This window comes from Dryobates pubescens, chromosome 17 (genome assembly GCF_014839835.1).
Source record: "Dryobates pubescens isolate bDryPub1 chromosome 17, bDryPub1.pri, whole genome shotgun sequence".
NCBI classification, from domain to species: Eukaryota; Metazoa; Chordata; class Aves; order Piciformes; family Picidae; genus Dryobates; species Dryobates pubescens.
Genome location: NC_071628.1, coordinates 7,364,024 through 7,391,044, shown reverse-complemented (window position 1 = coordinate 7,391,044; position 27,021 = coordinate 7,364,024). Strand labels below are relative to the sequence as shown.

The following is a 27,021-nucleotide window of genomic DNA, read 5'->3' as shown; positions in this document are numbered from 1 at the left end:
GGGTCTCACCACCCTCAATGTAAAAAATGTCTTCCTTCTCCCCAGTCTAAATCTCATCACCCTTCCTATTAGAACAGGCCCTGCTCAAAAGTCTGTCCCAAGTTTTCTGATCAGTCCCTTTAAGTACTGAAAAGCCACATGAAAGTCTGCCTGGAGCCTTCTTTCCTCCAAAATGAAGAAGCCAAACTCTCTCAGCCTGTCCTCACAGCAGAGGGGTTCCAGCCCTTCTATCATTGTTGTGGTCTCCTCTGGACCTGCTCCAACAGGTGTATATTGTTCCGGGGCTACCAGAATTTGAGGGAACGACCATAAACATCCCCAGATGTTTTTCACCCTGAGTACAAGCAGAAGACACATTCCAAGTCGCTGATCAGAGACCCTCACTGACCAAAGCTGGGTGGCAAACCTCCTTATGACAGTCTCCAGAATGATTCTATGGGACAAAGCAGCTCCCAAAGCTGTGTCTCCCATCTCCTTCTGGGTACCTCTCTTCAGCAGACTGTGTTGACAGTTGTCCCATTGGAGCCTCCTGATGCCACTCCACCATTAGCAGCATCATCTTTGATGTTCTTCTCTGAGACTGGCACAGGTTTGTGCTTCTCGTGCCTGGTAATGGCAGTTTCGATGCCCCTGAGACACAACTGCACGTCCTCCCGAAAGGAGGGGGTGTACAGCCCATAAATGATGGGGTCAGTGCATGTGTGCAGCAAGCCAAAGAGAAAGAAGCTGTGGTTGACATACTCTGGCATCTTCTGGATCATGGCTGGCTGGAACCAGTACCACAAGCCCAGGAGGTAGTATGGGGTCCAACAGATGATGAAGGTGGCCACGATCACTATGGTCATCTTGAGAGTCTTCATGCGTGCCTTGGAGATGTGGTCATTTTGAGTTATCAAACCTGCCAGGGAGAGTCAAAAGGATAACTGAACATGGGAGAAAACCAGAACATAACCATGCATGACTGGGCTTCTGCCAGAAATGGGAGGCCATCTCATGATCTGCTCTGTGTCCCACAGGAAGCAGAAGAGGAGAGTCAAGAAGCCTGTGTCACACCCCTCATTACAGTTACCCTTCAAAGGATGTTGGCAGAGATGCAGCAATGCTCCAGGCTGGAGCAGGATCAATCATAGCGTCGTGGAGGACACAAAAGGGCTGGGACCTGCTCACCTTTGTTGATCTTTAGCTGCTTAGTGATCTCCCAAATGATCTGGATGTAGCAAATAATCATGACGCTCAGGGGGGTGATGTAGAGGGTAGTGAAGGTGAACATGTTGTAGATGGTTTCCTCCCAGTGTGCTCGGAAGCTGCCGTGAGTAACACACTGGGTGAAGTTCCCTCCTGGGACTGTGTGCAGGTGGAACAGGAAAAGCTGAAATGGAGAACCCAATCATAACTCAGAGAGGCTTTGGAACAGGACACCATGTCCTGCAGATGTACCTGGCTGTGCATGGAGAGCCTCTGCTGGACTGGGAGATGTGCTTGGGGCACCTAGCTCATGCCTGTAGCCAGGTTGATGTGCTCTACTGTGAAATCCTATGCATATTTAAGAGAAGATAACTGAGTGCATGAGGAGCAAACCATAATGGACACCATTTTTTCCCCAGCCCTTAGTGTAACACTCTGATGGTACTGCAGTGAAGGTGCAGAGACCCTAACACAGCAACCACATTGCTTTGCTCAGCAAAGCCAAGCCAGTCGTGATGGAGACCATGGATTGGGATAGGCTTGTTTGGACTGCCAGGACGGTGAGGACCTCCTCCCAAACCACCCCAGCCTAGACAGATCATTTTCTGAGGACACCGAGCCCTACCTGGGGCAAGGCCAGGAGCACACTGCCGACCCAAGCAGCACGGAGCAGCAGACCATTGCGGCGGCGAGCGCGGGAGAAGGGCTGGAGGACGGCCGCGTGCCGGTCCAGGCTGATGACCACCAGCACCAGCGCGGCCGCGTACATGGCGAAGAGCTTGAGGAAGTTGAGGAGCTTGCAGGAGAAATCCCCCCCGTACCACTGCACCGTCACGTTCCACGCCGCATCCAGCGGCATCACCACCACCGTCACCAGCAGGTCAGCCAGCGCCAGGCTGAGGATCAGCGGCCGCACGTGGGACTTCCTCCTCTTCCTCAGCAGGCTGCCCAGCACCGCCGCGTTGCTGCCCGCCGCCAGCACGAAGAGGATGGCCGTGATGGTCACCCGCACCATGGCTGCTCGCGTGAACCGGGGCTCCACCCAGCGCTCGGGGCAGCCAGGGGCCGAGACGTTGCTGTCCCCCTCCATGGTGGGGCAGCAGGGAGATGTGGGGAGCCGCTCGTCGCTCATCCCCTGCCAAAATGCAAGCGGCAAAGTGAACCCCTTGTAGACACTGTGTCACGTGCTGCAGCTGCAGCCCAAGGAGAGGTGGTGAGATCTGCACTGGAGGCACCAGCAGTAACCTGCCAGTTCTGGTCTGTCCCTGCCTGTCCCCTCCATGTTACCCATTTTGCTGAGCTGCTGAGGTTCCTAGTCTTGGTGTCACTTCCCAGCTGCCTTCTTTGGCTAACCCCTGCTGGAGCTACAGCTCACAGTGATGTATTTTTAGCTCTTTGTGAGGTGGATGAGCAGCTGGGAAGCAGAAGCAGTGGCCACGACCACAGGACAAGCTGCTGCCCACCAGTGCCTGGCCAAGAATGGATCACACCAGAGCTGGCTGACTGTGTGCCAGAGCAGCTGTGCTTGGTTTACAGAATCGCAGAATGCATCAGGTTTGAAGGGACCCTCAAAGGTCATCCTGTCCAACCCCCCTGTAGTCAGCAGGGACAGCTCCAACTAAAGCAGGTTGCTCAGGGACCCACCAAGTTTGGCCTCAAATGGCTCCAGGGACCATGTCTTTGGGCAACCTATTTCAGTATTTCACCACTTTTCATTGGTAAAAACCTCATCCCTATGTCTAACCTAAATCTCCTCTGCTCCAGTTTCAAATCATTGCTCCTCATCCTCTCACCACAGGCCCTTCTAAACACCCTTCCTGTAGATCCCATTCAGATATTGAAATGCCACTAGAAGGTCTCCCTGGAGCCTTTTCTTCTCCAGGCTGAACAGCCCCAACTCTCAGCCTGGCTTTGTATGAAAGATGCTCCAGCCCTCTGTGGCTCTCCTCTAGATCTGCTCCATGTCCTTCTTGTGTTGGGGGCCCCAAAGGTGAATACAGTACTCCAGGTGAGGTCTCACCAGAGCAGAGTTGCAGCAGAGTAGAGTGGCAAAGGACTCATCCTTCCAAAGAGCTTTACAAGCAGGTCTCACCCTTTTAGAAACCCCACAGCACTTTTCATTAGTGTGCTAAACCTTAATGGTTCACCTGAACTTTAATAGTCCATCTCCATCTCTAGTGATGGATCTGAGGCCATGGGTGGGAGCACCTGGGGGTGACCAGGAGGGGAGAAAGATATTCTCATACTGTCGAAGGACTGACCAGCAGCTCTAGGGAGAAGATCACAGTGGCATTTACTATATTGGACCTCCCTCGGAGCAGCACCAGCTCAACACCTCTATCCCTTTGCCTTCAGGAGGGTAAACAGGAGGAAGTGAAAGTAGAAACACAGCTACCAGGAGGGTGGTTAAGGGCTGATGAGCAGCATGATGGTCCCTCACAGCTTGATTTAATTGCTCTCTTTGCCTGACCACAACCAGATCGGGGAGAACTCACATTTTAAAGGCAAAGACTTCCAGCTTCTGCATACATCAGCTGTAGCCAGTCCCAGCTGTAGGTAGGGTACTTCTCTTACTGTTCAAGCCCCTTTGGGTTTGCTGATCCCAAATTAAAGCATTCCACAAATACATAAGCAGCAGTGATCAAATTTGTCCACCCAGCTCTGCAGGACAGAGATGCCGACACCTTGCAGCAAACCACCCTCCTCCAGCCCCACCACCTGCACCCTGAGCCCCTGAGGATGAGCCCCACCTTGCTGCCTCCTTCCCTCCCAAAAGAGCAACCCAACAAACAAGCGGTGAAAAGAAAAAGCAGTTTATAAGTACCGAGCTGTTTGATGGCCATCTGGGAGGAACAAGCCCCTTGTCCAGGTCTGGATTTGTCCCAGCTGATGGGAAGGTACCTGGCAAACACATGCCCGGATGCAGAGAAGAAGCTCCTTGTCTTTCCCCACAGGTCTCCCGCCGCCGCGGTGCCGAGTCAGGACGCTCCAGCTCCTCTTTGCATCACAACCCTGCAACAAAAACCCTGGAGCAGCAAAATTTCTCCTTGCTGGCAGCTGAGCCGGGAGCTACACTGCATTAGCCCAGGCATCTGCAGGCACCTGGAGATGAGAATGCTGCTGCCAACTTCCCCCGCGCTGGCAGAGCAGGAGCAGGGCACACAGAGGTGAGCATCCACCGGCAGCCCCGCTCGGGGAGCTGCTGATGGTTCACCCCCAGGCACCTCTGCCCTTACTGCCTTAACGAGCTGCCTGCTTTCAGGCTTAATGATCAGGCAGCAGGGATGACAAAGCTGCTGTACTGCAAGAAGCAGCCAAAATTGAAGATGTTGTAGCCAAATGTGGTCCCATCAGGGATAAGTGCCAACAGTCCCTGCATTGGATTGCTATAAATACAGGAAAATGAGTTAATTATCCCTGGAGTTGGTGATGAACATCGTCGTTGCTCAGACAACCAGGAGACTCACAGCACACACACCACACACCCCCAGCAATGCTCCTGGACCGCAGAGGTCCGTGAGAGCATCACAGGTACGTGTCTGGGCTGGAATTGCTGTAAAGAGGAAGTTAACAAGGAGAAATTTGGGTCATTTTGCTGTTTTAATGAATCTTCACCCACACCCCCCCCGCAGTCTGTCGGTTCCCACCCTGATGTTTTTGTACTTCTTTCAGTGTTCTGCAGTGAGAGCTCAAAATCCTAGGATTGACAAAATGCTCACAAGGGCTTAAAAAATATGATGTGTGATGCAAAACCAGGGAGGGAAACTGAGGAGACCCTGCTCCTCCTGCCATCAGAAGCAGCAGGGGTGTGGGGATGACAGAGGGCCACCCCAATTCCCAGTGGGGCCAGCACACATTTCCAGGGATGTCAGGAGGACTTTAATTACCTGCAAACAGTCCTTCACATCTCCAGGTCTATTAAATTAAGAAGCACATGGTGCTCAGGGGGCCACAGGACTCAGGCTGGTGGCAGTGGCTCTGTGTTGTTCCCTAAGGGGAGGCAGTTCTGGGATAGGAGTGTTTCCACTGTTAAAACTATCCCCACTTATTTTGGGGAGGAAATGTCCAAGCTCCAAGAGCAGGTTGCACCATCTCTGAGGTTACTCTGCTTGCAAAGTGGAAAAGGGAGAATATTTTTTTTTTACCCTTTTGTGTGTTTAAAAGTCAAATTATGTGGGAGAGAGACTGGGTCTTGAGATCCAGGAGATGATATGGCTGCTGGACCATGTCAGCCCTCAGAGCATCACCATCTGTCAGAGTCTCCTCCACCCTCCATTCCACCTATTGAACCACTAAAAGGGAGCAGGCTGGAGACTCTACTCAGAGCTGCAGAGAGCAGTTTATGCATTCCACACGTTTTACACCCATAGGGAAAGAGCAGAGCAGTGGGCAGTGCAGGAATGCAGGCACGCAGTGAGCACCAGCCACCCTGGCTGCACAGGAGGGAACCATCCCCATCCTTACCTGGTCAGAGCATCACAGGAATGAGCCTGGTCCCTGTTAAATAAATAAATAAATAAGCCAGCCCAGAAACCACAAAGAAGTTGGGTGGGAGCCCATTTACTACAGCACCCTCCTCCTTCTTGCGTTAGGCTCCTGCTTAAAGCCGAGATTAATTTGACCCCACACACTCATCCTTATTTTTCTTTTCATTGGGTATTTTGCACCTGCACTGAAGCAATTAAATAGGGAGTCAGGAATGCAGCCCCTGTTTGTCCTTCTGCCCAGCTGGCTGCCTTTTTGTCTAGAAATGTCCTCCTGGTCCCCGACTGCATGATGCAAGAGAGCGACAGGATTTTTCTTGAGAACTGTAAGCCTCCACTCATGCCACAACAAAGCCTTTGGTCCCTGTTCAGAGAGGATTTTTTTAGCGTGCCATCACTCAGAAATGTCCTGGGCATGCATGAGCAAAAAGTCTTCTTCAAAGGGTGGGGTCCCTTACTAAAATGATTATTTTTCTCTGCCTTGTGCACAGTAACCCCCTTGTGTTTTCTCTCTTTATTTTTTTTGGTTGTCTCCTCAAAGGTCAGCTTGGATGTTGTCTGCTCAGCAGCCTTCAGCTGAAGCTCTGAACACTGGTTTAACAATCAGAGGGTTTTGGTCCCCTGGATTAGGAAACAGCGCTGGCAGGCAGGGCTTGTTTCCATACACCGCGGCTCGGCTCTTTCCGAAATTCCCTCCTTTTGGGATGCTGCCCTGGCACAACCCTGGAGCTGCAGCCCAGCACTGGGCCACAGCAAGCCAGAACATCTCCAGGCATGCATCCCCAAATGGAAGTTTTCTCCCTGAATCCATATGGATCATCCACCAGGTAGCACAGCCCCAGAGGCAGCTGTTGCATGAGCAGACCTTAGACAGGAACTCAAGGGCTGTGTTTTTCCATCAGCCTTCCCCTGCGAACGGTGATCTCACGCAGGGAGAGCGGCACGGGATGTATTTTCCACTCATGGAATGCAAACATGGGGCAGGGAACCTGCTGCTGTTTATCTCAATAAATCCCCCCCAGGGTCTTGGCTTCACAAAAGATAGAAAACTTCATCTTTTCATCTGCTGCTGAGTGCCAGGGGGGGTGAGGCATAATGGTTGCTCTTTCAGCAGAGCCATCCCACAACAGCACCCATCCACCTGCACCCTCACCCCCAGCATCCTCATCCCAGGCAGATGCCTCTGCCAAGCTGGCTGTCCAAAATTCCCTCTTTGCTCAGAAAAAAATCATGATTTCAGAGTTTTTAATATTAGTTGTGGGTTCCCCCCCCCCCCCCAAATTCTCTCCTCCTCCTCCAAACCTTGAATTGTCTCAGGAGCAGCTCATCCAAGGAAATTTTTGTCTCATACTGGACTCGAAACAGAAAGTCTAGTCAGGGACATCTGACATGCAATGTTTTTGTGAGTAAATACCAGCGTCCATGAAGTCATTTCCCGGGGTTAGAAATGAGCTCACCTCTGGAACAGCTTCTCTTCTTACCCAAAGTTCACAAGTCAAGCAGTAGTGAAGCTCCCAGTTTTCATCCTGTCCATTAAAAGCCAACAGTGGAGCCACGTGCAGCATGGTGCCACCTCCAGCTGTATGCTACAGACCTGTCTCTAGCAGGGCATCACCCTAAAGTCCCCAAAATCTTTGCAGCAAAAGGCAGAGAAGCAAAGCTCAGTGGTCACCAGGGAGAAACCAGCAGCTCATTCTGCCTGCTTATTCAGCCCTGGCTGCTCTGCTGAGCCTGCCAGGAGGGACAATAATTGCTGTCCCTCATGGGGATAATCTGGTTCATCCCATCCCCATCCAAAAAGTAATTTTTAAAAGCAGAGGGAAGGATCTCTCCTGCCCACTGGGCTTGATATCTTTGTAAACTGTGTCTTTGGACTGTTTCTTGGTGTAACAATGTGCTGTTTCTGCTTCACTGTGTGAAGCCTTGCTGGAGATTTTGGCAGTCAAAGCCCTTCTCCCCAGAGCATCATGCCATGGGGCCACAGTGCTGAGAAAAACATGTTCCTGATGCTCAAACCCACTACAATTCCCATCTTTGAAAGCTCTGGCTGCTGCTCCTAGTGTTGCACATCATGCTGGGCATCCAAATCACAGACCTAGCCAGGATGGTGTAAAGGGCAAGGACTGTACTGACAGGGGAGTTCAGATGTCCAGAGCATCATTCACAGAGGTTCCCCAGATTTACTTCTTACCACATGGAGCAGCAGCTCTCAGGGTCTTTCCTCCATCTTTTACCAGGACATTTTGACCAGATCAAAATCTCCCTTCCACATCTCTGAACTATACAAAAGAGAAAGGTGAGTTTATCACCCTAGACCAAATCTCGAGGTCAAGCTTCAGAAAACATGGTGAGCTGTGATGCCAAGCCCCATCTGCTCACCACCAAGAGATAAACCCAGGATGTACGTGTGCTTCCCACACAAAATTTACCTTTCCCACAGCAGCTTTGCTTCCTTGCCCAGGCTGGAAACCACAGCTGAGGGGATTCATTTAGGAAGTCTTACCCAGCACCCCACTCTCCTGATGCTCCTGTCCCCAACAAACCAGGAAGATTCCCCACAGGGCTGATGGAGGGGCCATAGGCATAGGTCCCCTTCAGCTGCAGCATGAACTGACCCAGCCAGGGCTTTTGCTGCTCTTACCAGGTATTTTTCTTGAGCTGGAAGAAATTATGAAATCCCAATATTTTCACTGTGACTAACCCACAGAAGTGAACAATTTTGCCCTTGTTTTCAGATGGATTGTAGTTGCTCTCCTTGCTTTTGCCTTTCATGCCCTTTTTGTCCTCTGCTTTTTTCACTCCCTGCGGGACCTCCTCCAAACATCAAATGTTCTCCTTTCTCCATGCCTCCAAATTGGATTGTGTATCCCAAGGCCATGTTTCAGCATTCCCTTCAAATGCTCTTTCCCAAACATGGACCAGACTTAAGGGCTGTTTTCCTTCATTCCACTGTGGGAGATGTATTCTATGTGTATGGGGAGAGCTGAAAGCTCCGTGAAACCCTCAGCAGTGCTACCTGGGGCTTGCAGGAGTGAGAAGCAGGGAAAAGCTCCCTGCGTTTCTTATCTCCAAGCAGTTTTGAAGGCTTTGGATGAGTTTTGTGTGGGCATATGTCCCCTCAACTTTATGGCCCATCCCTGGAAGTGTTCAAGGCCAGGCTGGATGAGGCTTTGAGCATCCCAGTCTAGTGGAAGAGGTCTTTGCCCATGGTAGGGGGGGGTTGGAACTGGATGATCTTTAAGATCCCTTCCTACTCAAACTATCCCATGACATGACTGCTTTAAGGAAAAGATCAGTGGCCATTGATACTAAAAGTACTAAATACTAAAATAAATGCTGAAGATAGATATAAGGAAGACAATGCTTATGCTGAGGGTGGTGAGACACTGGCACAGGTTGTCCAGAAAGGTGGTAGATGTCTCATCCCTGGAACCATTCCGGGTCAGGTTGTCTGGGGTTCTGAGCAACCTTCTCTAGCTGTAGATGTCCCTGCTGACTGTAGGGGGGTTGGACTAGGTGACCTTTAAAGATCACTTCCAACCCAAACCAGCTGGGTGATTCTATGATTCTGTGTTGCTGCATGTGCAAGCAAACCAAGTGTCCCAGCTGTGGGGAGACATGGCCCTCACCAAACACCTCCACACACATTTGCCCTCTGGAGAAAGCTGATATGGCCACAAATGCCCCAAGGGGAATCCCGGCAGTGCCAATATTAGCTTGGCATAGACAGCTTTTCAAAGCATGCCCTTGGCACAATGCATGAGGTCATGAGATATTTTACCTCTCTAGCTGCCCCATGACTAAAGGAGCTCCAGGAAGGGGAGATGTTTCTATGTCCTTTTGAACCAGTGCAGATGTCTTGTAATGGGTACAAGTCACCCCTGGGGAGATTCCCACTGGACTCCAGAAGAAGATGTTTCGCCATGAGAGGAGTTAGACATTGGAATCATCTTCCAAGGGGAATAGTGGATTAACCTACACCAGACATTTTTAAGACTCAGCTTGACAGGGTGCTGGGCCATCTCATTTCAGCTATACTATTACCTAGAAAGGTTGGACCAGATGATCCTTGGGGTCCCTTCCAACCTGGCATTCTGTCATTCTGTGAAAATCTTTGGGAGAGAAAACTTGGAGATGGATTAGCCTCAATTCCCACAGCCCAGGCACCACTCCATGTTGCTCAGTGCAATATTTACTATGAATTCATGCATGGGTTAATGAAGGAGTCCCCACTACCCGTCCTGTTCCATCCCTTGCATGTTTTCTGCCCATCTCAAATAGAGGCTCATCCACACTCTAAAAAACATCTTTTAACCTGATGCTCCACTTTCATTGCCATCACCATCACCTCTGGTCCATCTAACACAGCCTACACCTCTCCAATGCACTGCTGGTGTGGTCCCTGCAGAGCAGGACAGAGACAAGCCATGGTGTGCTGGGAGATCCAAGCCCTGCCCTGCACACTCAGAGGTCATGCAGGATTTTGATGGGTTTTAGGAAAAACTAGCTGCCGCTTTTCTGGTGTAAATCAGCTGCAAACCTGTCCACCTCTACCTGGTTTGTAATAAAAAGATCAAGAAGGAGAAGGCCCAGGTTAGACCAAGAACAACCATTCCACAGGTGGGAATCTGCCCACGAGTGCAGAGCCTGGAGAGCATCTCCTCCCAAAGCCAATGTCGCAAGTAAGAGCCATAAATTAAGGATTTCTTCAGGAGCAATTAATTACCAAAAGCAAGATGTGCTTTGACACAGGATGGTCTTTGTCCACCAAACCCTGTGCAGAGCTAAAGCAAACAGCTGTTGGGCTGTGGGTTGGAGCTCTGTTCCTGCTCTTCTTCCATGGTTTAAATGTCGCCATTGAGGTGCTGTCCTGGCTTGGACCTCACCATGTTCCCATCGAACCCCTTCACATCCTGTAATTGCATTTCTGTCACTGATCTGAGGTTGTGCAATAACTCAGGCCCTGTCACCAGCCCCACATCTGCCAGCAGGATGTTCCCAGCAAATGTTGGTGGTGTACCAGCACGTAGCACCCTGATGCTGCCCTGCAAGTGTCCCCAAGGAGGTGATGCTCCAGGTGCTGGGAGAAGCTGGTATGTGCATTACTCGTGAAAGGCTCCAAAATCATGGCCTTCTCCATCTTGCAGACTTTCTAAATGATTCAGAATACTTATCTTAATTTCCCCAGCTCAGCAAGGTACTTAAAAAGGGATTAACTCCTGGTACTCTCATAGCACCTCCTGTCTCTGCTCTTCTGAGATGTGGTGAGGATGGACACAGTGAAACCACAGGGAAACCCCAGCAGGGTCCTTCGATGGGCTGGGACATCGCAGTGACCAGCAAATGCCTCTCCAGATGACATGGGTCTGGATGCAGGGCAGTGTGCATGAAGCAGTGATGCAGATAACAGTCCCTGAGCACTCAGATACAGCCATGACCTGCAAGAGCCCTAGGAAGAACACTTTTCCTTGACAGATGCGATCACAGGACAAGGGACAGCCCTCATTTTTCCTGCCAGGAAGGTCAGTCGCATTGTGCTGGTGCCAGCAGACATTTGGGACCCCATCCCATGGCCAGACCCCATGGCTGTAGCCACCTGCTCTCCCCCATGTCCTGGCTCTTTCACTGCTCCAGACAAAATCTGCTCAGCCTCCAGAGCCCACAACAGTCTTTCCCTAGATCCTGGCTTTCATGGTGTCCCCACTTTGTGGTGCTTTTTCCATCTGTTTCATAAACAATGTGCATGGATCTGAGCACCACAGTCAAGGCTTTATCTCCTAAGCAGATCCTGCCAGAGGGCAAAGGTCTCTGCTTGCTTCTTTTCTCTCAGTCACAGCCTGTAAATCCTCATCCACACAACAAAAACAAACTCCAGTAGTTCACTTTTTGGGCTCTTTTCCAAAGCTTTTAGGCAGCTGGAGTGCAATTTTGTGCTGATGAAGCGGTGGAGGAGGGCTTAAGTGAAACAATATTATGGTGGCTGAGAGGTTTGCTGGTGGTTCAGAGCTCAGAGTGAACCCCAGGGACCTGCCACATCTCCAAGTTCTCCTACAAACCATGGAAATCGCCAGTCCAGCTCCTTGGGTAGCAAAACAGGATTTTAAAAACAACATTAGCCACCCCTGGAGCATGGCTGGAGAAGTGCCGGCAGCCAAGTGCTTAATGAAATCCCAGCTCCCAGTTCTCTCCCTCCTAAACCACACAAACTTCCCCAAAGTGTTTGGGATGGAATAAAGTCATCAATCAGTTATTTTAACTCCCATCTCCGTAAACAGGAGCGAGCCCAGAAACACACAGCAGGGGAAAATAACAGTCAGCTCCCGTCGGTGGAGGGAAGAGGGTGAGGGCAGGGAGGGCAGGGGCAGCCGGAGGGGAGCTGAGCATGGCCTCAGCCCCCAAGGGCATTTTGTGGGCCCTACAGGATATTTCATGGACCTTATGGGATATTTCACGGAGCCCACAGAGCATTTCACACACGCCCCCAAGCTGCAAATCCCATGCACAGCCCTAAGAGCAGCCCCACCACCCCTGCTGCCCTCTCAACACAACGCAGCTGGCTTTTGGTGACACCCTGACAATGCTGTGTTGGAAAGGGCTGAAGGCACAAACAGCCAGGATGAGCATCAATAGCCACTTTCCCCCTGGATTTTATTAGAGGCACATGAAAAAGCAGTGGAGAGAAGCACGGAGGCATGTGGAGAAGGAGGTGCTCTTACACCATGCACTATCACACTTCTCTCACACTGCCCCAGCCTTAGCACAGCTGAGGGGGAAGCATTAAGCATTCACATAAATACTTTATGGCTTTGTAATTGCACATCAGTGATGAAACCATGGAAAAATCCTGTGAGAGCCAGACAGGGCGCCCGGGGTTAATCCAGGAGGGGACTGAGTCCAAGGGACTGTGGCTCTGCTGCACCAGTGCTTTGGTTGGGAAACACCAGGCTTGGACAGCTGAACCCTCAGGTGATGGCCAGAAAGATAATAGCACTATGGTTTGGGATGCATCCTTCTCCACTGCTCCAGCCATGCAAATCAACTGTCATGGGCATGGGGTCCCCTCCACCCCATGGGTCACAGCAACATCCACCTTGGGTGGATGGAAAGCAGATGAGTGTCTCTCAGAGGCAGGGATGCAGCTGGTGGTGCTCAGCATCTCAGGCCCTGGTCATGCTGCTCCAGCTCATGCTGGAGCTGTAGTGAGGGATGGCCAAGCCAGGAGAGGTTGCACAACAACCAGACTTTTCTAGAGACTTGGTTTTTACATGAACTCACATGTCCCAGGCCTGCTCCCTAAGCCGCACATGTGTCTGCTGAGCTCGTCTTGCCGGAGCCATGCTGGAGAGGAGACACCCCGGCGAGGAGACACCCCTGCTAGGGAGGCTGCAAAATCCCAGGCCAAAGCACCTGCAGCTGTGCTGGGCTAGAGCTGTCACCTGGTCTCCATAACCTAGAGAACAACGTTTTCCCTTCTGCAGAAGGATACTTTCCCTTACCTTGCAGTGCAGTCCATGAGCATTGATGCCAGTATGCGCTGAGCAGCCAGTGGGAGCAGAGCTGCCGGTGAGGCCTTGCTGCTGTGCTAGGGATGGGCTGGCCATGGCAGGAGGTAGGTGCCATTCAGGGAAGATTAATTCCTTGCTCTGAGCATCTTTCCCACATCTTGTCCTCATTTTGGTGGGGAAATGTGGCTGAACTCTGTTTATCTCTCAGGTCTGGGACCTCCAGCTCACCAGGCACTCCTTGCCCACTGGACAAACATTCTGCCATTCTTTGGCAAATCCTAAGTGATTTTTCCTTTTCCCTTGTAAACATAAACAGGAGCTGGTGCAGGCCACTGCCAATTACTTTTTATGTGACACCTTGATCTATGTTCCTCCTGCTGGCACTGGGGCTGGTGAGGGTTACGAAGAGGCTGCCCAGGACAGCACTGGCACATTCTGCACAACACTGGCCACCCCAACACCCACCCCCAGCCTTCGGGGATGGTTCCCACCTCTTAAAACTCATGGATTCACAACAGACTCCTGCAGCAAACCAGCAGCATCGTCCCACAGAGCACAAGGCCACGTACATGGGTGGTACTCACTTGCATGGGGCCACACACTCCATGCAATGCCCAGGAGCACCAAGTCAGGCCATGAGTTACATGGGAAAAATGTGGCTGCAGAAGGACCTGAGGGGGTTGAAATCAGCCTGGGGCAAGCAGGCAGCTTTCATTAAGGCCATTGCTAGATCTCTCCATGGCTTGAGTAACGAGTGTTCACATGTATCTGCAAGGATGGTCCTGCCCTTGCAGCTCTGTGCTACCTCAGGTGCCCAAACCTATTCATCTGGCTTGTTCCACACCCTCACATCCCTGGGGCATCCTCATTTGGCTTCTGCCAGAGCCAGCACAGAGGCAGAGGCAAGTGGGCAGCATGGTGGAAGTTGCCCAGCCAAGTTTTTCCCCCACACCTACAAAACACAGGAACCCCATGAGTGACACCAAGTTTTTTCCCAGACTGGGTGAGATGCAACCCAGGGAAGTGGTGGAGGTGGTTAAAAGATGTCTCGATGAGGATCTGAGAGACATGGTCTAACAGCTGTGTACAGGGAGAGGTTAGGTTATGGGTGGACTCAATGATCTTAAGGTCTTTTCCAACCAGGCGAGCCTGTGATTCCATGAGAGACAAAAAAACATCCCCAAAACTCATTTCACACTATGCCTGCACACTGTATCTCCATCTCCAAAGCTCAGCAACATCTAGGTTGCAACAGCACCTAAACCGAGCCCCTAAAAGATGGTATTGAGCCGGGACATGGTGCCCACACCGGGACACGGTGTCCACATTAGGACGTGGTACCCACGCCATGCCCTGCCACCAGCGTCACCCTGCCATGCTGTGGCATTGCCGCCAGCCCTGGCAGCTGCTGTTTCACAGAGGGTTTGTGTTTACCATCACCTTGTTAAGGGATTATTCAGCCTGTGGTTTCCTCGCTCGTCCGATCTGTTTTTGCTCGCGGCCGGTGGCTCGCTGCCATCCCCTAAGCTACACGCCGGGCTATATAAGCGACCTCACTGCCTCGGCTGCAGGGACGCTCGTGTGCAGCCCGGCTCGGCGGCGGAGGTAGTGCAGGGAGGTTTTGGTAAGCTGGAACTCTCTCTCTTTTTCCCAACCCTTTCTTCCTCCCGACCAGCTGCAAATCCTTTTAACCCACGCTTGACAAGCCCTCGCCTCGCCCCCGGACCGCAGCTCGGCTGACAACTCCGTGGTGAGAGGATGAAACTCTCCTTAATTGGGGTTTTTATGGATTTTGTAAGTAGGAGAAAAAAAAACCCACAACAACAAAACAATCCTTCCCTGCTGAGCTTTTCCCCTTCATTGCAGCTGGCGGTTATATAATTTTGCTGTGTTATTAAGGTGGTGTAATTAAGAGCGGCTGTGACTGAGGGCGAGGTGGAATTTAATTGATGAGTAGGGGAAGGCTCAGAGGCTGTGAGCTGGAAAACATTGATGGGAACGTGGTTCCCCACCTCCCGCTTCTCCCTTCTTGTCCCAGCTAATGGGTTTGGGGCAGGGTTACAGGGACAATGGAGAAAAAGGCGGGGGGGGGGGAGGGGGAGTGTGATGTTTGCTTACTTGGGGATGTTTGATCTCCCTCGGGTCTGTCCCATGCCAGCTCCCCCAGCCCAAATGGGGATACAGGCAATGTTGAACCCTTCCCATCACCAGGATCCAGCTGCTTGAACCCCACTTTCACAGCATTCCATGTCCCAGGAGCAGAGGGATGTACCCCATCCCAAACCCAGTGCCGAACCCTAGCAGCCAGTGAGTGGGAACCAGCCTTTCAGCCCGGATTAATTTTTCCTGGTTATTGTCTGGCTGCAAGTTCACGACCCTGCCGTAAGCCCACAAAACGCTGCTCATGTGTTGCTTGTTATTTTTGCTTGACTGGGATTTGCTGAGCCATAATCAAAGTATTTCCTAGTCCCACATTCCCCGGTCTCGGAGGGGATGGTTAATGCCTTTTACAAATAACTGGGTGTTCTTGCCTCTGGCTGCTCTTTGTCAGCTTCATTGTGTGGGTAAACTGAGGCACTGAAAGGCTGAGGCAACCTTTTCCCCTCTAAGTTCATTAATTTTGGGTTCATAAAATAAAGAACAGGGAATTCCAGCTGATGTCTCTTGGGACAACACCAGCTCCATGGGGACCTTCAGAAAGTAAATACCTGAATGCTTGATGCCTTAGGGCTAAGGGACTTAAAATCTGAAGTTGCTGAGCTGGGGAGGAGCAACACAAAGCCTCAGTCCCTCATCTCTGCATGCAGAAAAAAACAAAAGGACAATATTTGGCTTCTTGCTCACATTTGCAGAGAAGGCTTGGCTTGTGCTTGGGGTTTTCCACTGACAGAGGCACTCAGAAGTCTTTCCTCTCCCCACACTCCTGGGATAAGGTTCTATCCTTGTACTAAGCCAAATTTGCAGGCAGAAGGATGGAAGCATGAAGATGTCCCTGCTCACGCTGGGGACAGAGCAGGGTGCTAGGGGGCCCACAGAGCTGCGTGGGCTGCAGAAGCATCCCTGCAGAAGTATTTAAGCTGTTCAAAGGCACTTTCAGGAGATGTCATTACAAAGCAGAGCTCTGCAGAATAGATTTAGGTTCAGATGTGACGGTGAGCAATAGAGCAGCTGCCAGCATAGACCTGGAGTCCTTGCTCCTCTCCCCTTTGGGGGCCTGCTGAGAGTGGGTGGGCAGGGGGTATTAAGTAGCCCTATGATGTGGTTTGGACTGGTTCAGCCTGGGAGAAGCTCCCTGAAAGCAGCAGGACATGGCCAGACTTTTCTCCACAGGTCTGAGGAAGGTGTGGGACAGCTGCAGATACTCCAAGAAACCACTGGTCACCTCTGAAGACAACAATGGTCACTGCAAAAGGATGGATCCTCCTCCTGTTCCTGGGAGTCACGTCCGTTTTAGGTGAAGGTTAAGCATTCCTATTCCCATCACTGTGCTGTTCCCTGCCTGCAGGCATGCCAGCATGAAGGCAGTTCTGTCAGCAGCTGCTGAGCCAGCAGACGTGGGCCCAGCATCAATGCCAGGAGCTGCTCTGGGTCTGCCTGCTCTTTGCCCAGCCTGCTGACTTCCAGACAAGGGCTGGCAGCCATCCAGGCCCCCTGAGCATGGGTAAAGCCCATCTGCCAGTCAGCCAGCCTCTGGATGACCGGGGATGAGCCTCTCTGATGATTGGTCTTGCTGGGACCATCCCTGCCTGCCACCCCAGAGACCCCATGGTGTACAGCTTACACCCTGGCTCCCCTTTCCTCTGAGCAGGCCCACCCTGACCAGTGCTTTATCCATCACTTGAGCTGAAACCAACCCTGGCCTCTGAGCCAAGTCCTTGGGAAGTAGTGACATGGCTCTTCTCTAGGAGAAGATGCTCAAGAGCATCTGTCTGCTGCTGGCTCTTGGTGCATTGTATATACCAAAGCACCAAGCAATAAGCAACTCGCCCTTCTGCCTTGGCAGGTGTCCCAGAGAAAACTTGTTTGTAGGCTCTTTGGATTTGTTTTTCAAGACTATAGAGGAAGTTTGTCCTGAATTGCTCTGGCCAGACATCTAAGCATAAAAACAAGGAGTCAGTTTGTCACTTGGGAGGTGTTCAGAAGCCCTGCTGAGCTGCCAGGAGCTGGGTGCAGGTGGAAGTTGGTGCTGGGCAGCTTCAAGCTTGGTTCTCCAGTTTAAATGGGACTGGTCGCAGAAAGCACCTCAGGAACTAGCCAGAGACTCCAGTTCCTTTTGACCACAGAGGTGGCCAGCAAGTGCAGAAACCACTCCATGTCCCACAGCAAACACCAACCTTATCCACCTCAGGCTCATTTCTCCCCACACAAACTGAGGCAGAAGATATTTTATATCCCCATCTATGAAAAGATTATTTGACCTGAGATGCTCCAACACAGAAAGCACAAAGACATTTTTCTTGGGCAGTAAAGGAAATGGCAAATTTGCATCATACCTGAGCCACAGTGATGCTGTAGGACATCTCCATCACACCCCTCACTTTCCATCTCCTGCACAGCATCCCACAGGAGCCCTAACCAGCCACAAGGATGTACAATCTCTTGAATATAATTAATTATTACTCTAATTTAACCTCCAATTTATTGTCCCTTAGGTCAAAGGCTTCTGAAACCCGCCCTCAGGAGGATCCAGATAGAACATAAAACCTTCAGCCCGCTGGTAATGCTCAACGTGGAGAGTAAGTTCTTCCCCAGCTCAGGCAGCCTTCCCTCACGGGGACGTGGGGTGGTTGCATGCCTAGGACTTTTTTCAGCCTTAGTTTACAACCTAACAATATTATTTGAGTCGCTGAAGATGTTTAGGCAATGGAATAAATGTTAATCATCTGCGACCTCCTGTAGGGTTTGGGCTATTGCTGACATACGCTGTTGGCTCCTCTCCTGGAACAGTGAAGGTCAAGTGTGTGACCACAGTCCCGGCTCCTGCGGGAGGAACGTGCTGGCTGGGAGGGCGAGGAGAGCCCAGGGATGGGCAAGCACATGCTCCAACCTGCCTTTTCCCTGCCCAGCCTGTCCCCACGCCCAGAGCAGTTTGTGACACCATTGCTTTAGAATTAAAGTCCATAGGGCATTAATTACCCTCGGAGCCTGCCTTGCTTGTCAATCTCAAGGAGATACCCTGACCTCTTAAGCTTTATTGCCCAGTGCTTAGAATTTAAATGCCACTGGCACCGAAAGGGCTGGGTATGCTGATGCCACAGCTGAGGGATGCCGAAGTTGAGGAATTAGGGCACTTTCCCAGTCTCCCACCCCACTCCCAGCAGCTCTCTTAGCCACTGGGGAGAATCAAAACACTGAAAACATGGACACTCAAAGAGAGGTCCCCACCACCTGCTGAGAGGTATTTTTAGAGTTTTCCTGGAAAACTGTTATTCCATCAAAATGGGTGGCACAAGGTGGTGATACTGGGGCTGACTCCTGCTTCTCTAGGGAGAAATCAAGCAAAGTCTTGAGGTTTTGACCAATGCAATTAGAAACTAAAGCATCTGCCCATGGCAGCAGTGAGCTTCAAATTCAGTTTTGGCCTCCAGGAGGAGTTGTGCCAGACCTGGTCAGGTTGAGCAGCTGGGCTTGGTGCAAGCAAACCCTGCCTGAACCACCCCATTTGTCCTCTGCCTGCAGATACGAGGAGCAGCTCTCGCAGGGGAGACCCTATCTTCGCCTACACCAGACGCAGTATGTTCCTGTTGGCCGGTGCCATGGCATAGCCCTGTCCCTCCCCACATCCCTACCAGCCCTTGAGCCCCTTAGCTTCTCCCCCATCCTCTGCTTTCTGCTTTTTCTGCTGTTGAGGTGCCACCCCAGAGCCATTTTCCTCCACAGCACTCCCCTCCTGCTTTCTTGTTATCACCAGCCCTGCAGATTAAAGTAGCCAGTCCCAAACAAGCCTAGGATCTTACTGAGACCCCACTTTAATCTGTCACATGCTAAATTTTTGCTTGGGGTGAATACAGATGGGGCCACATGCAGCCCACCTCCTCATGCGTTCCCCCAATTGCTAAATAAGCAATGGATGCTCCACTCAGGAAGCTGGAAATGCTGACAGGCCAACAGACTAAAACCTCACCCATCTAAGCCAAGTGCTTGCTCCAAATCAAACCTGTGGCTGCTTTCATTTAAATGTGTTTTTTTTTTTCCAGCCACATGGTTTTGCAAGCCAGGGGTTAATTTCTGACCATTACTACTGGAACAGTCCAGCCCTGTGCCTGTCTGCCTTTATAGGAAGTAACCAACCTGGTTTGTTACAAAGCCAGTGGAAGAGTAGGTGTGGGAGATGACAAGGCTCACGTCTCCAAGGAACCTCGTTTTTAGAACCTTTAGTCATGAGCTCATCCTCACAAACATTAGTAGAACATTGTCATTTAAAAATAAACCCAAACCGCAGATTTGGAGTGGATCTCATCCATTCAAAGCCGCTTAAATTAATACCATCTAGTAGCCTGGTTAAAGAAATGCCTTTAAAACCCTAACCACTTATTAAACTCTCAATAAACCCTCTTTGTGTTCTACAAAATCAGCTGGGCCCTAACATGCTCAAGCCTGCTCAGTAGCATCTTAGGCTTCTGTTTTGCATGCAGTAAAACCGGTGCTGGCAATAGGACACAGGCTATTCCCTACAGAGAACAGCTGTTGAAGTATGGTTAAGGACATTCAACAAGATCATACCAATAATTTTACCCTTTTATTTTGGAGGGATTTTTTCTTTATTTAACCACTTTTCAAACGCAAGGAAGTGGTGCCCCTCAGACAGCATTTGAATGACAATGTGTGTTTAAGCCCAAGTTATTCAACACTAAGAGTGAGCTGCCTGCACTTTGCTCCCTTTGAGTTTATCCTAATCACCCTGAATTTGGTAATCTGCAGGGAATTAAGTCAGAAGCCTTCAGATGCCTTCTCCTGCTTTATTCCCCAGCTCTCTGAACATGCTTTGAGTTTGTTTAATCCGTGTGTTGCATAATAGCCAAATGCATAGTCTGAGGTATATAGCAGCTGCTGCATAGAAGGTGCTAAGAAAACAACTGCCTGTTTTGGGGCAGCTGTACATGTAACGTGCATCTCAGTAACACACCACTGATGTTATTCAAGGTCCACTGGTGCAAGATTCAAAAAGGTTTTTGTCTCCATGGTCGAAATGGAGTGAGTGCTCTGCCAAGTGTGGCCAAACCGGTGTGCAGAAGCGTACCAGATCCTGCCTAGCTGAGCGCCTCTGGGGCGTGCACTGTAATGAAGCAACTGAGGAAGGGCGGCTCTGCATTGGACATGTTTGCTCAGGTGCTCCTCTAACCTCACTTATGGGCAGGGGATGATGTCCTGATCTCACCACTGCATAGGCATTTCATACCTTTCACTCTCATTTTACCAGCTTCCTCTCCCTCATCTCATGATGCAGGTGCCTTCCCTAACGGGGCTGGAGCGTACTAAGGGAGTTTACAGCCAAAGAGCAAGATAAAGGGGGGGATCCGGATATGGGGAATCATCAGGGACCCATATAGATCCTGGGTATATTGGAAAGATCTCATTAATCTTACAACTGCAGCTCTGAAGGTGGAGTCAACAATTGCAGGCAGTGGCCTCCATGCAGTCTCCGGCTGGGATCATGGAATAGCCACAGACCCTGCTGAAGGGGCTTGTAATAAATATGCATATAATCCCCTTTTAAACAAATGATCCAGGTGTTTTTCTCCTGGAAATCTGTTTCAGGTTTTCCCTGGTTTCTTCTCTTTATTTCCAGCTACACAACAATTCTAGGTAGCTGCTGTGCAGGGATGCTCTGTGATGGTAAAAGGAATGACCTGAGCCTTTGCCTTGGGAAGAGACAGACTATTACTTAGGATTAATCACTATAGGTAATGAGAATACTTCAGAAACATTTTGAGCATCACTGTTTGGGAGACCAGTCATTAAATCCATCAGGCAATGCTTGTTTGGCAATTCACATGTGTCCTGCCCAAGTCAGGATACCACTGAATAAAAGGAGACAGGTTTACCTTTGGACATGACTTGGTAACAGAAGCCTAAAAAGTTTGAGGCATTTGGATTTGTAGTTTTGCCAGGGTTGAGCTAAGACCTGGATTCCAATTTCCCCAAAATCCAGCCCTTTGGGGAAGGCAAATAACAGCTCCTAGCTGTAATTATATCCACATGGCTGCTTTCTACTAATTGTCAGGTTCCAAATGACATCATCTCGGTGTTGCTAGCACGCAGCTGTTGATGATCACTAACAGTATGTTTTGGATACCATTGATTCCTCATGCAGTCCATGCCTTATTGCATCTAAATTAAACGCAGATGTGAGACCGTGCCATGAGTGTGGCAAGGACTCAGGGCTGCTTTCTGACCTGTCTGCCTGCCTCTCTTCCAGGCTGCAACCTCACCTGCCCCATGGGCCGTGTCAACGCCGACTGTGACGCCTGCATGTGCGAGGACGCGACCCTGCATGGGAAGGTCTCTCTTGAGGATGGGTCGCCTGCCACCGATGCCCGGGTCTACCTGCAAGCCAAGAAACTCAAGCTGTTGACAACGGCTGACAACAAGGGGATGTTTAGGATCCCAGGGGTTTGCCCAGATGGCAAGAACACCCTTAAAATAAAGAAAGCCAAATATGCCACAGCAACTGTCACCGTGCCAGAGAGCAACAGAAGAAACTTGGGGATCCAAGTGCATCTGCAACGATCAGGTAGCCCCAGAGAGAGGGGGAATACAGTAATCAGAAACATGATTTTAGGAGGAGAAGAGTTATGAGATGGCCTTTTCCTGATCTAATGAAGGGCTTTGAACACAAGTCTTATGAGGAATGGCTGAAGGAACTGGGGTGGTTTGGTCTTCAGAAGAGAAAGCTGAGGAGGGACCTCATCACCCTCTACAACTACCTCAGAGGAGGTTGGAGCAAGGTGATCTCCTCTCACATGCAACAAGTGACAGGACAAAAGGAAATGGGCTCAAGTTGTGCCAGGGGAGGTTCAGGTTGGATAGTAGGAAAATTTCTTCCCTGGAAGGGTTCTCAGGCGCTGGAACAGGCTGCCCAGGGAGGTGGTGGAGTCACCATCCCTAGAGGGATTTAAAAGCGGCATGGATGTGGTGCTGAAGGATGTGGTTTAGTGGTAGTGGCTTAGCAGTAGTGGTGGGATTGTGAGCTCTAAGTGGGTGGCTGGATTTCTTGATCTCAAAGGTCTCTTCCAACCTCAACAGTTCTATGATTCTATGATTCCTCCTGCAGGCAAACCCTACATTATCAGAAGCCCCGAGGACAAAGCCAGGAGAGTGGGACAGAGCGTGTCCCTCTGCTGCGATGCCACCGGGAGCCCGAGCCCTGACCGCTACCTCTGGTAAGGAACTCAAGCTTGATTGGACTGAAGTCTTAGTTGTCCCACAGATTCAATTTTTACCTCCTTAAGGGTATTTTTGAAGCTATAAACCAGTTAAATATGACAAGAACAGATTGCTAGGAATTGGTTTCCTCAAGATGTGCAGAGCTGGCATTTCTCATAGGTGTGGTAAAGTCCTCTGCTGAGGGCCTTGCTGGGAAAACATACAAAGAAGAGCTTGAAAAACCTCAGTAGGCACAACTGGCAGCTCTGTCTGCCAGCCATATCTTAGTACCACCAGGGGAAGTGGAATAACATTTAGGTGATGCCACCTAGCCAGAGAACAAAGAGGGAAACTGAGGCAAGAGTTCTGACAAGGCTTAGAGATATGGGTCTGTTTAGCTTGGAGAAGAGCACACTGAGAGGTGATTTGCTCAATGCTCATCAATAGCTAAGTGGTGGGAAGCAAGAGAATGAGGCCAGACTCTTTTCAGTGGTGCTCAGTGACAGAACAAGGGGCAATGGGCACAAATAGGAACACAAGAACTTTCACCTAAACATAAGGAAAAAACTTTCCTGTGAGAGTGCTGGAGCCCTGGAGCAGGCTGCCCAGAGAGGTTGTGAAGTTTTCTTCTCTGGAGAGATTCCAAACCCACCTGGACATTGTGATCCTGGGCAACCTGCTCTGGGGAACTCTGCTTTAACAGGGAGGTTAGACTAGATGATCTCCAGAGGTCCCTTCCAACCCCTACCACGCTGGGATTCTGTGAAAATCCACACTGCAGGATGCAGGATTAGGCCATTGCTCTGCAGAAGTCAGCCTCTGTCCCTCTAACTGCCTGCCCCGACAGGTACCACAACGGCTCCCTGCTGGATCCCTCCTTATACAAGTACAAAAACAACCTGATTCTGAAGAACTTGAACAGAGACCAGTCTGGAGAGTACTTCTGCAAAGCCAGCAGTCCTGGAGGGTCAGCAAAGTCCCAACCCGCTAAGCTTGCTGTCATAGGTAAGAGTATTCATGATGCTTTCTAGCAGCTGGGAAGGTGGTGGTTTACAGAAACCATGAACTGTGACACATGCGGGAAAGAAAAGTTGCAGGGGAAATATCTGGGCTTTATTCCATGCACCCATCAGCAGATAAGCTTGCGTGAGCCGGTTGTGAACCAGATACTCTCTACAAACTCTGGATTGCAGGTGACCCGCCAAGCTCAGTCTGCTGGTTTCAGCAGCTTTCTTGACCATACTTGCTGCCTGACATGAATACTTCTGTTTGCTTAGGGTTTTGGGTTGGGGTTTTTTTAAGGCTTGGGACACATTTTAGTCCATCCATAGCCAAAAAGCCAGGAGGAGGCAGAACATCTAGCTGAGGCGGGTTGGATAGCAGTGGTGGGTAAGCAGGAGCTGAGACTCTCCAGCAAACAGCTGAATTAAACTGCTCTTAATTGGGCACCAAGTTAAAGCTGAGCACCTGCTTCACCAAACAGAGGCCAGATGAGTTAAACCATCCAAAATCCTGAAAATGTCTGGTTTGTGGCTGTGCAAACCTCACTGTCACTGGAAGCAATGTTTGTCTCTGAGGGTTTCAGACCACACAGTGATAACTCTATTTCACACTGCTCATTAAGAAATCCTATTTAACAGGAAGACAAGAGGCAGCCTGCAACTCCCAGCCTCAAAGCCACCTCATCCAACTTCCTCATGATTGCTTCCAAAAGACAACCAACTCCTTCTACTATGATGTGGGCAGGTGCCCAGCGAAGACCTGTGCTGGGAAGCTGGATAAGGGACTCCGGTGTAAGGACAACGTTGCCTACTGCTGTGGGGTGTCCAGGATGGAAACCAGAGACATTTCCTGCAACGGCTACACGCTCCCCACTAAAGTTGTCGTAGAATGTGGCTGCAAAAAATGCACCGAGACCAAAATAACTGTTCGAGGCAGAGCCACAGCAGCAGACAATGGTGAACCACTGAGGTTTGGCCACATCTACATGGGGAACAAGAGAGTGAGTATGACTGGCTACAAGGGAACCTTCTCCATCCAAGTCCCAGCAGACACAGAGAGACTGGTACTAACTTTTGTGGATCGGCTGCAGAAGTTTGTGAACACCACAAAAGTTCTGCCCTTCAAGGAAAATGGAGGTGCTGTGTTTCATGAGATCAAGCTGCTGAGGAAGAAAGCCCCCGTTACGCTGGAATCCACCGAAACCAACGTGATTTCTTTGGGAGAAATGGAAGAAGACAATCCAATTGCTGAATTAGAAATTCCTCCCAATGCGTTCTATAGGAAGAATGGAGAGGCCTACAGAGGCAAAGTGAAAGCCAGTGTGACCTTTCTGGACCCAAGAAACATGTCAACAGCCCCCGTGACACCCAGTGACCTGAACTTTGTAGACGAGGAGGGAGATATATTTCCACTCCGCACCTATGGCATGTTTTCCATGGACTTCACCGACGAACAGGGCACCGAGTCGCTCAACGCAGAAGAGGTGAAGGTTCACTTGGATGCTTCTCAGGTCAAGATGCCAGAGCACCTGCAAGAGATGAAGCTTTGGTCCCTGAACCCAGAGACAGGATTATGGGAGGAAGAAGGAGACTTCAACCTTGAGAAAAGCAGGCGGCACAAAAGGGAGGAGAGAACCTTTTTGGTTGGGAACATGGAGATCAAAGAAAGGCGGCTTTTTAACCTGGATGTCCCGGAGAGCAGGCGGTGCTACATCAAAGTCCGGGCCTACCGGAGCGAGAGGTTTCTGCAAAGTGAGCAGATCCAGGGGGTTGTGATTTCTGTCATTAACACAGAGCCAGAGCCAGGCTTCTCCTCCAACCCCAGGGCATGGGGCCGTTTCGACAGCGTGGTGACTGGTCCCAACGGCGCCTGCGTGCCTGCCTTCTGTGATGAGCAAAACCCCGAGGCCTACGCGGCTTATATCTTGGCGAGCATGGGGGGCGAAGAGCTCGAAGCTGTCCCCTCTGCTCCCAAACTCAACCCTAATGCTGTTGGGGTCCCACAGCCCTATCTCAACAAGCTCAACTACAGAAGGACAGACCACGAGGACCCCAACACTAAGAAGACAGCGTTCAGCATTAACATGGCCAAGCCAAGCCCCAATTCCCCAGAAGAGAACAATGGCCCCATTTATGCCTATGAAAACCTACAACAGTGTGAGGAAGCTCCACAGAATGCTGCTCACTTCAGATTTTACAGGATAGAGGGAGACCAGTACGACTACAACACCGTTCCATTCAGTGAAGATGACCTCATGAGCTGGACTGATGACTACCTGGCATGGTGGCCCAAGCCCATGGAATTTAGAGCCTGCTACATTAAGGTGAAAATAAACGGACGGCAAGAAGTGAACGTAAGGTCTCGCAACATGGGTGGGACACACCCACGTACCGTGGGCAAGCTCTACGGCATCAGGGATGTGCGCAGCATTCGTGACCCGGAGCAGCCGGAGGTGTCGGCAGCCTGCCTGGAGTTCAAGTGCAGCGGCATGCTCTTTGACCAGGACCGCGTGGACCGCACCCTCGTCAAAGTGGTGCCGCAAGGCAGCTGCCGCCGAGAGAGCGTCAACAGCATGCTCCACGAGTACCTGGTGAACCACCTCCCCATGGCCACAAACAATGACTCCAGCGAGTACACGATGCTGGCTCCCCTCGACCCGCTGGGACACAACTACGGCATCTACACCGTCACCGACCAAGACCCGAGGATTGCCAAGGAAATCGCCCTGGGCAGGTGTTTTGATGGGACATCTGATGGCACCTCCAGAACCATGAAGAGCAACGTTGGTGTTGGGTTGACTTTCACCTGTTCAGAGAGGAGTGCAGCAGAGCAAAGCATCTTCCAGTCTCAGAGGAACTCGGGTCAGCAGTCCGTACTGGTTCAGCCAGGGCAGATCCCCACATATGGAAGGCAGCCAGCAATCCGCCGACCCACCCAGAGCAGGATCCCCATGAGAGGTCAACGGCCTCTCAACTACTGAAGCTGCAGAGAAGCCTCAGTGAAGTTGCTGAGACTCCATTAAATACAAATTGAAAGTAACATCTACCTGCTAATACCCTACTTTGGAGCTGGTGGGTGTCAGTATTTTTGAGAGATCATTAAGGTGCACTTTTTCCTCCCCCCTTTTTTTCCCTTTGTTTTTGTTTTTCACCAGAAAGGAAGGACGTGGGGTAAAAGCTGGGGGCCAGCAGCAGTAGTGAGCTCGTGTCTTATTAAATGCATCCATAAAAATCTTCTTTCTGCCTGACATTAAACAGCTTCACACCATAGCCTAAAGGCAAGACTAAACACGTGATTTAAGTCATGTACATACAACTCTTCTGCTCTGCACCTGCAGACTTTGCCAGCCCAAGTACCTGTACAGTAGTTGGTAACACGAGAAAGAATAAACTGATTTCCTCATACTGAATTCAACTGCAAGGTTTTGTACTTGAAATGTAAGTATTTTATTTATTTCTAGCTTGGTTTAGAATGACTGG

General features: G+C 50.5%; 2 protein-coding genes across 2 annotated transcripts; one reads left to right on the top strand and one right to left on the bottom strand.

Moving 5' to 3' along the window:
- Positions 1 to 377: 377 nt before the first annotated feature.
- LOC104303278 (gonadotropin-releasing hormone II receptor) lies at positions 378 to 4,777 on the bottom strand. The gene is made up of 4 exons (XM_009903884.2): positions 4,010 to 4,777; positions 1,811 to 2,320; positions 1,168 to 1,369; positions 378 to 898 (listed from the first exon to the last, which is right to left on the bottom strand). The coding sequence occupies exons 1-4, from the start codon at positions 4,097 to 4,099 to the stop codon at positions 492 to 494; spliced, it is 1,209 nt and encodes a 402-aa protein (XP_009902186.2). The 5' UTR covers positions 4,100 to 4,777; the 3' UTR covers positions 378 to 491.
- A 9,749-nt stretch (positions 4,778 to 14,526) lies between these two features.
- CILP (cartilage intermediate layer protein) lies at positions 14,527 to 26,667 on the top strand. The gene is made up of 9 exons (XM_009903947.2): positions 14,527 to 14,798; positions 16,505 to 16,628; positions 17,827 to 17,910; positions 18,854 to 18,907; positions 20,318 to 20,503; positions 21,594 to 21,908; positions 22,449 to 22,557; positions 23,388 to 23,545; positions 24,181 to 26,667. Exons 2-9 carry the CDS (start codon positions 16,571 to 16,573, stop codon positions 26,520 to 26,522), a joined length of 3,306 nt encoding a protein of 1,101 aa, XP_009902249.2. The 5' UTR covers positions 14,527 to 14,798; positions 16,505 to 16,570; the 3' UTR covers positions 26,523 to 26,667.
- The last annotated feature ends 354 nt before the right edge of the window (positions 26,668 to 27,021 follow it).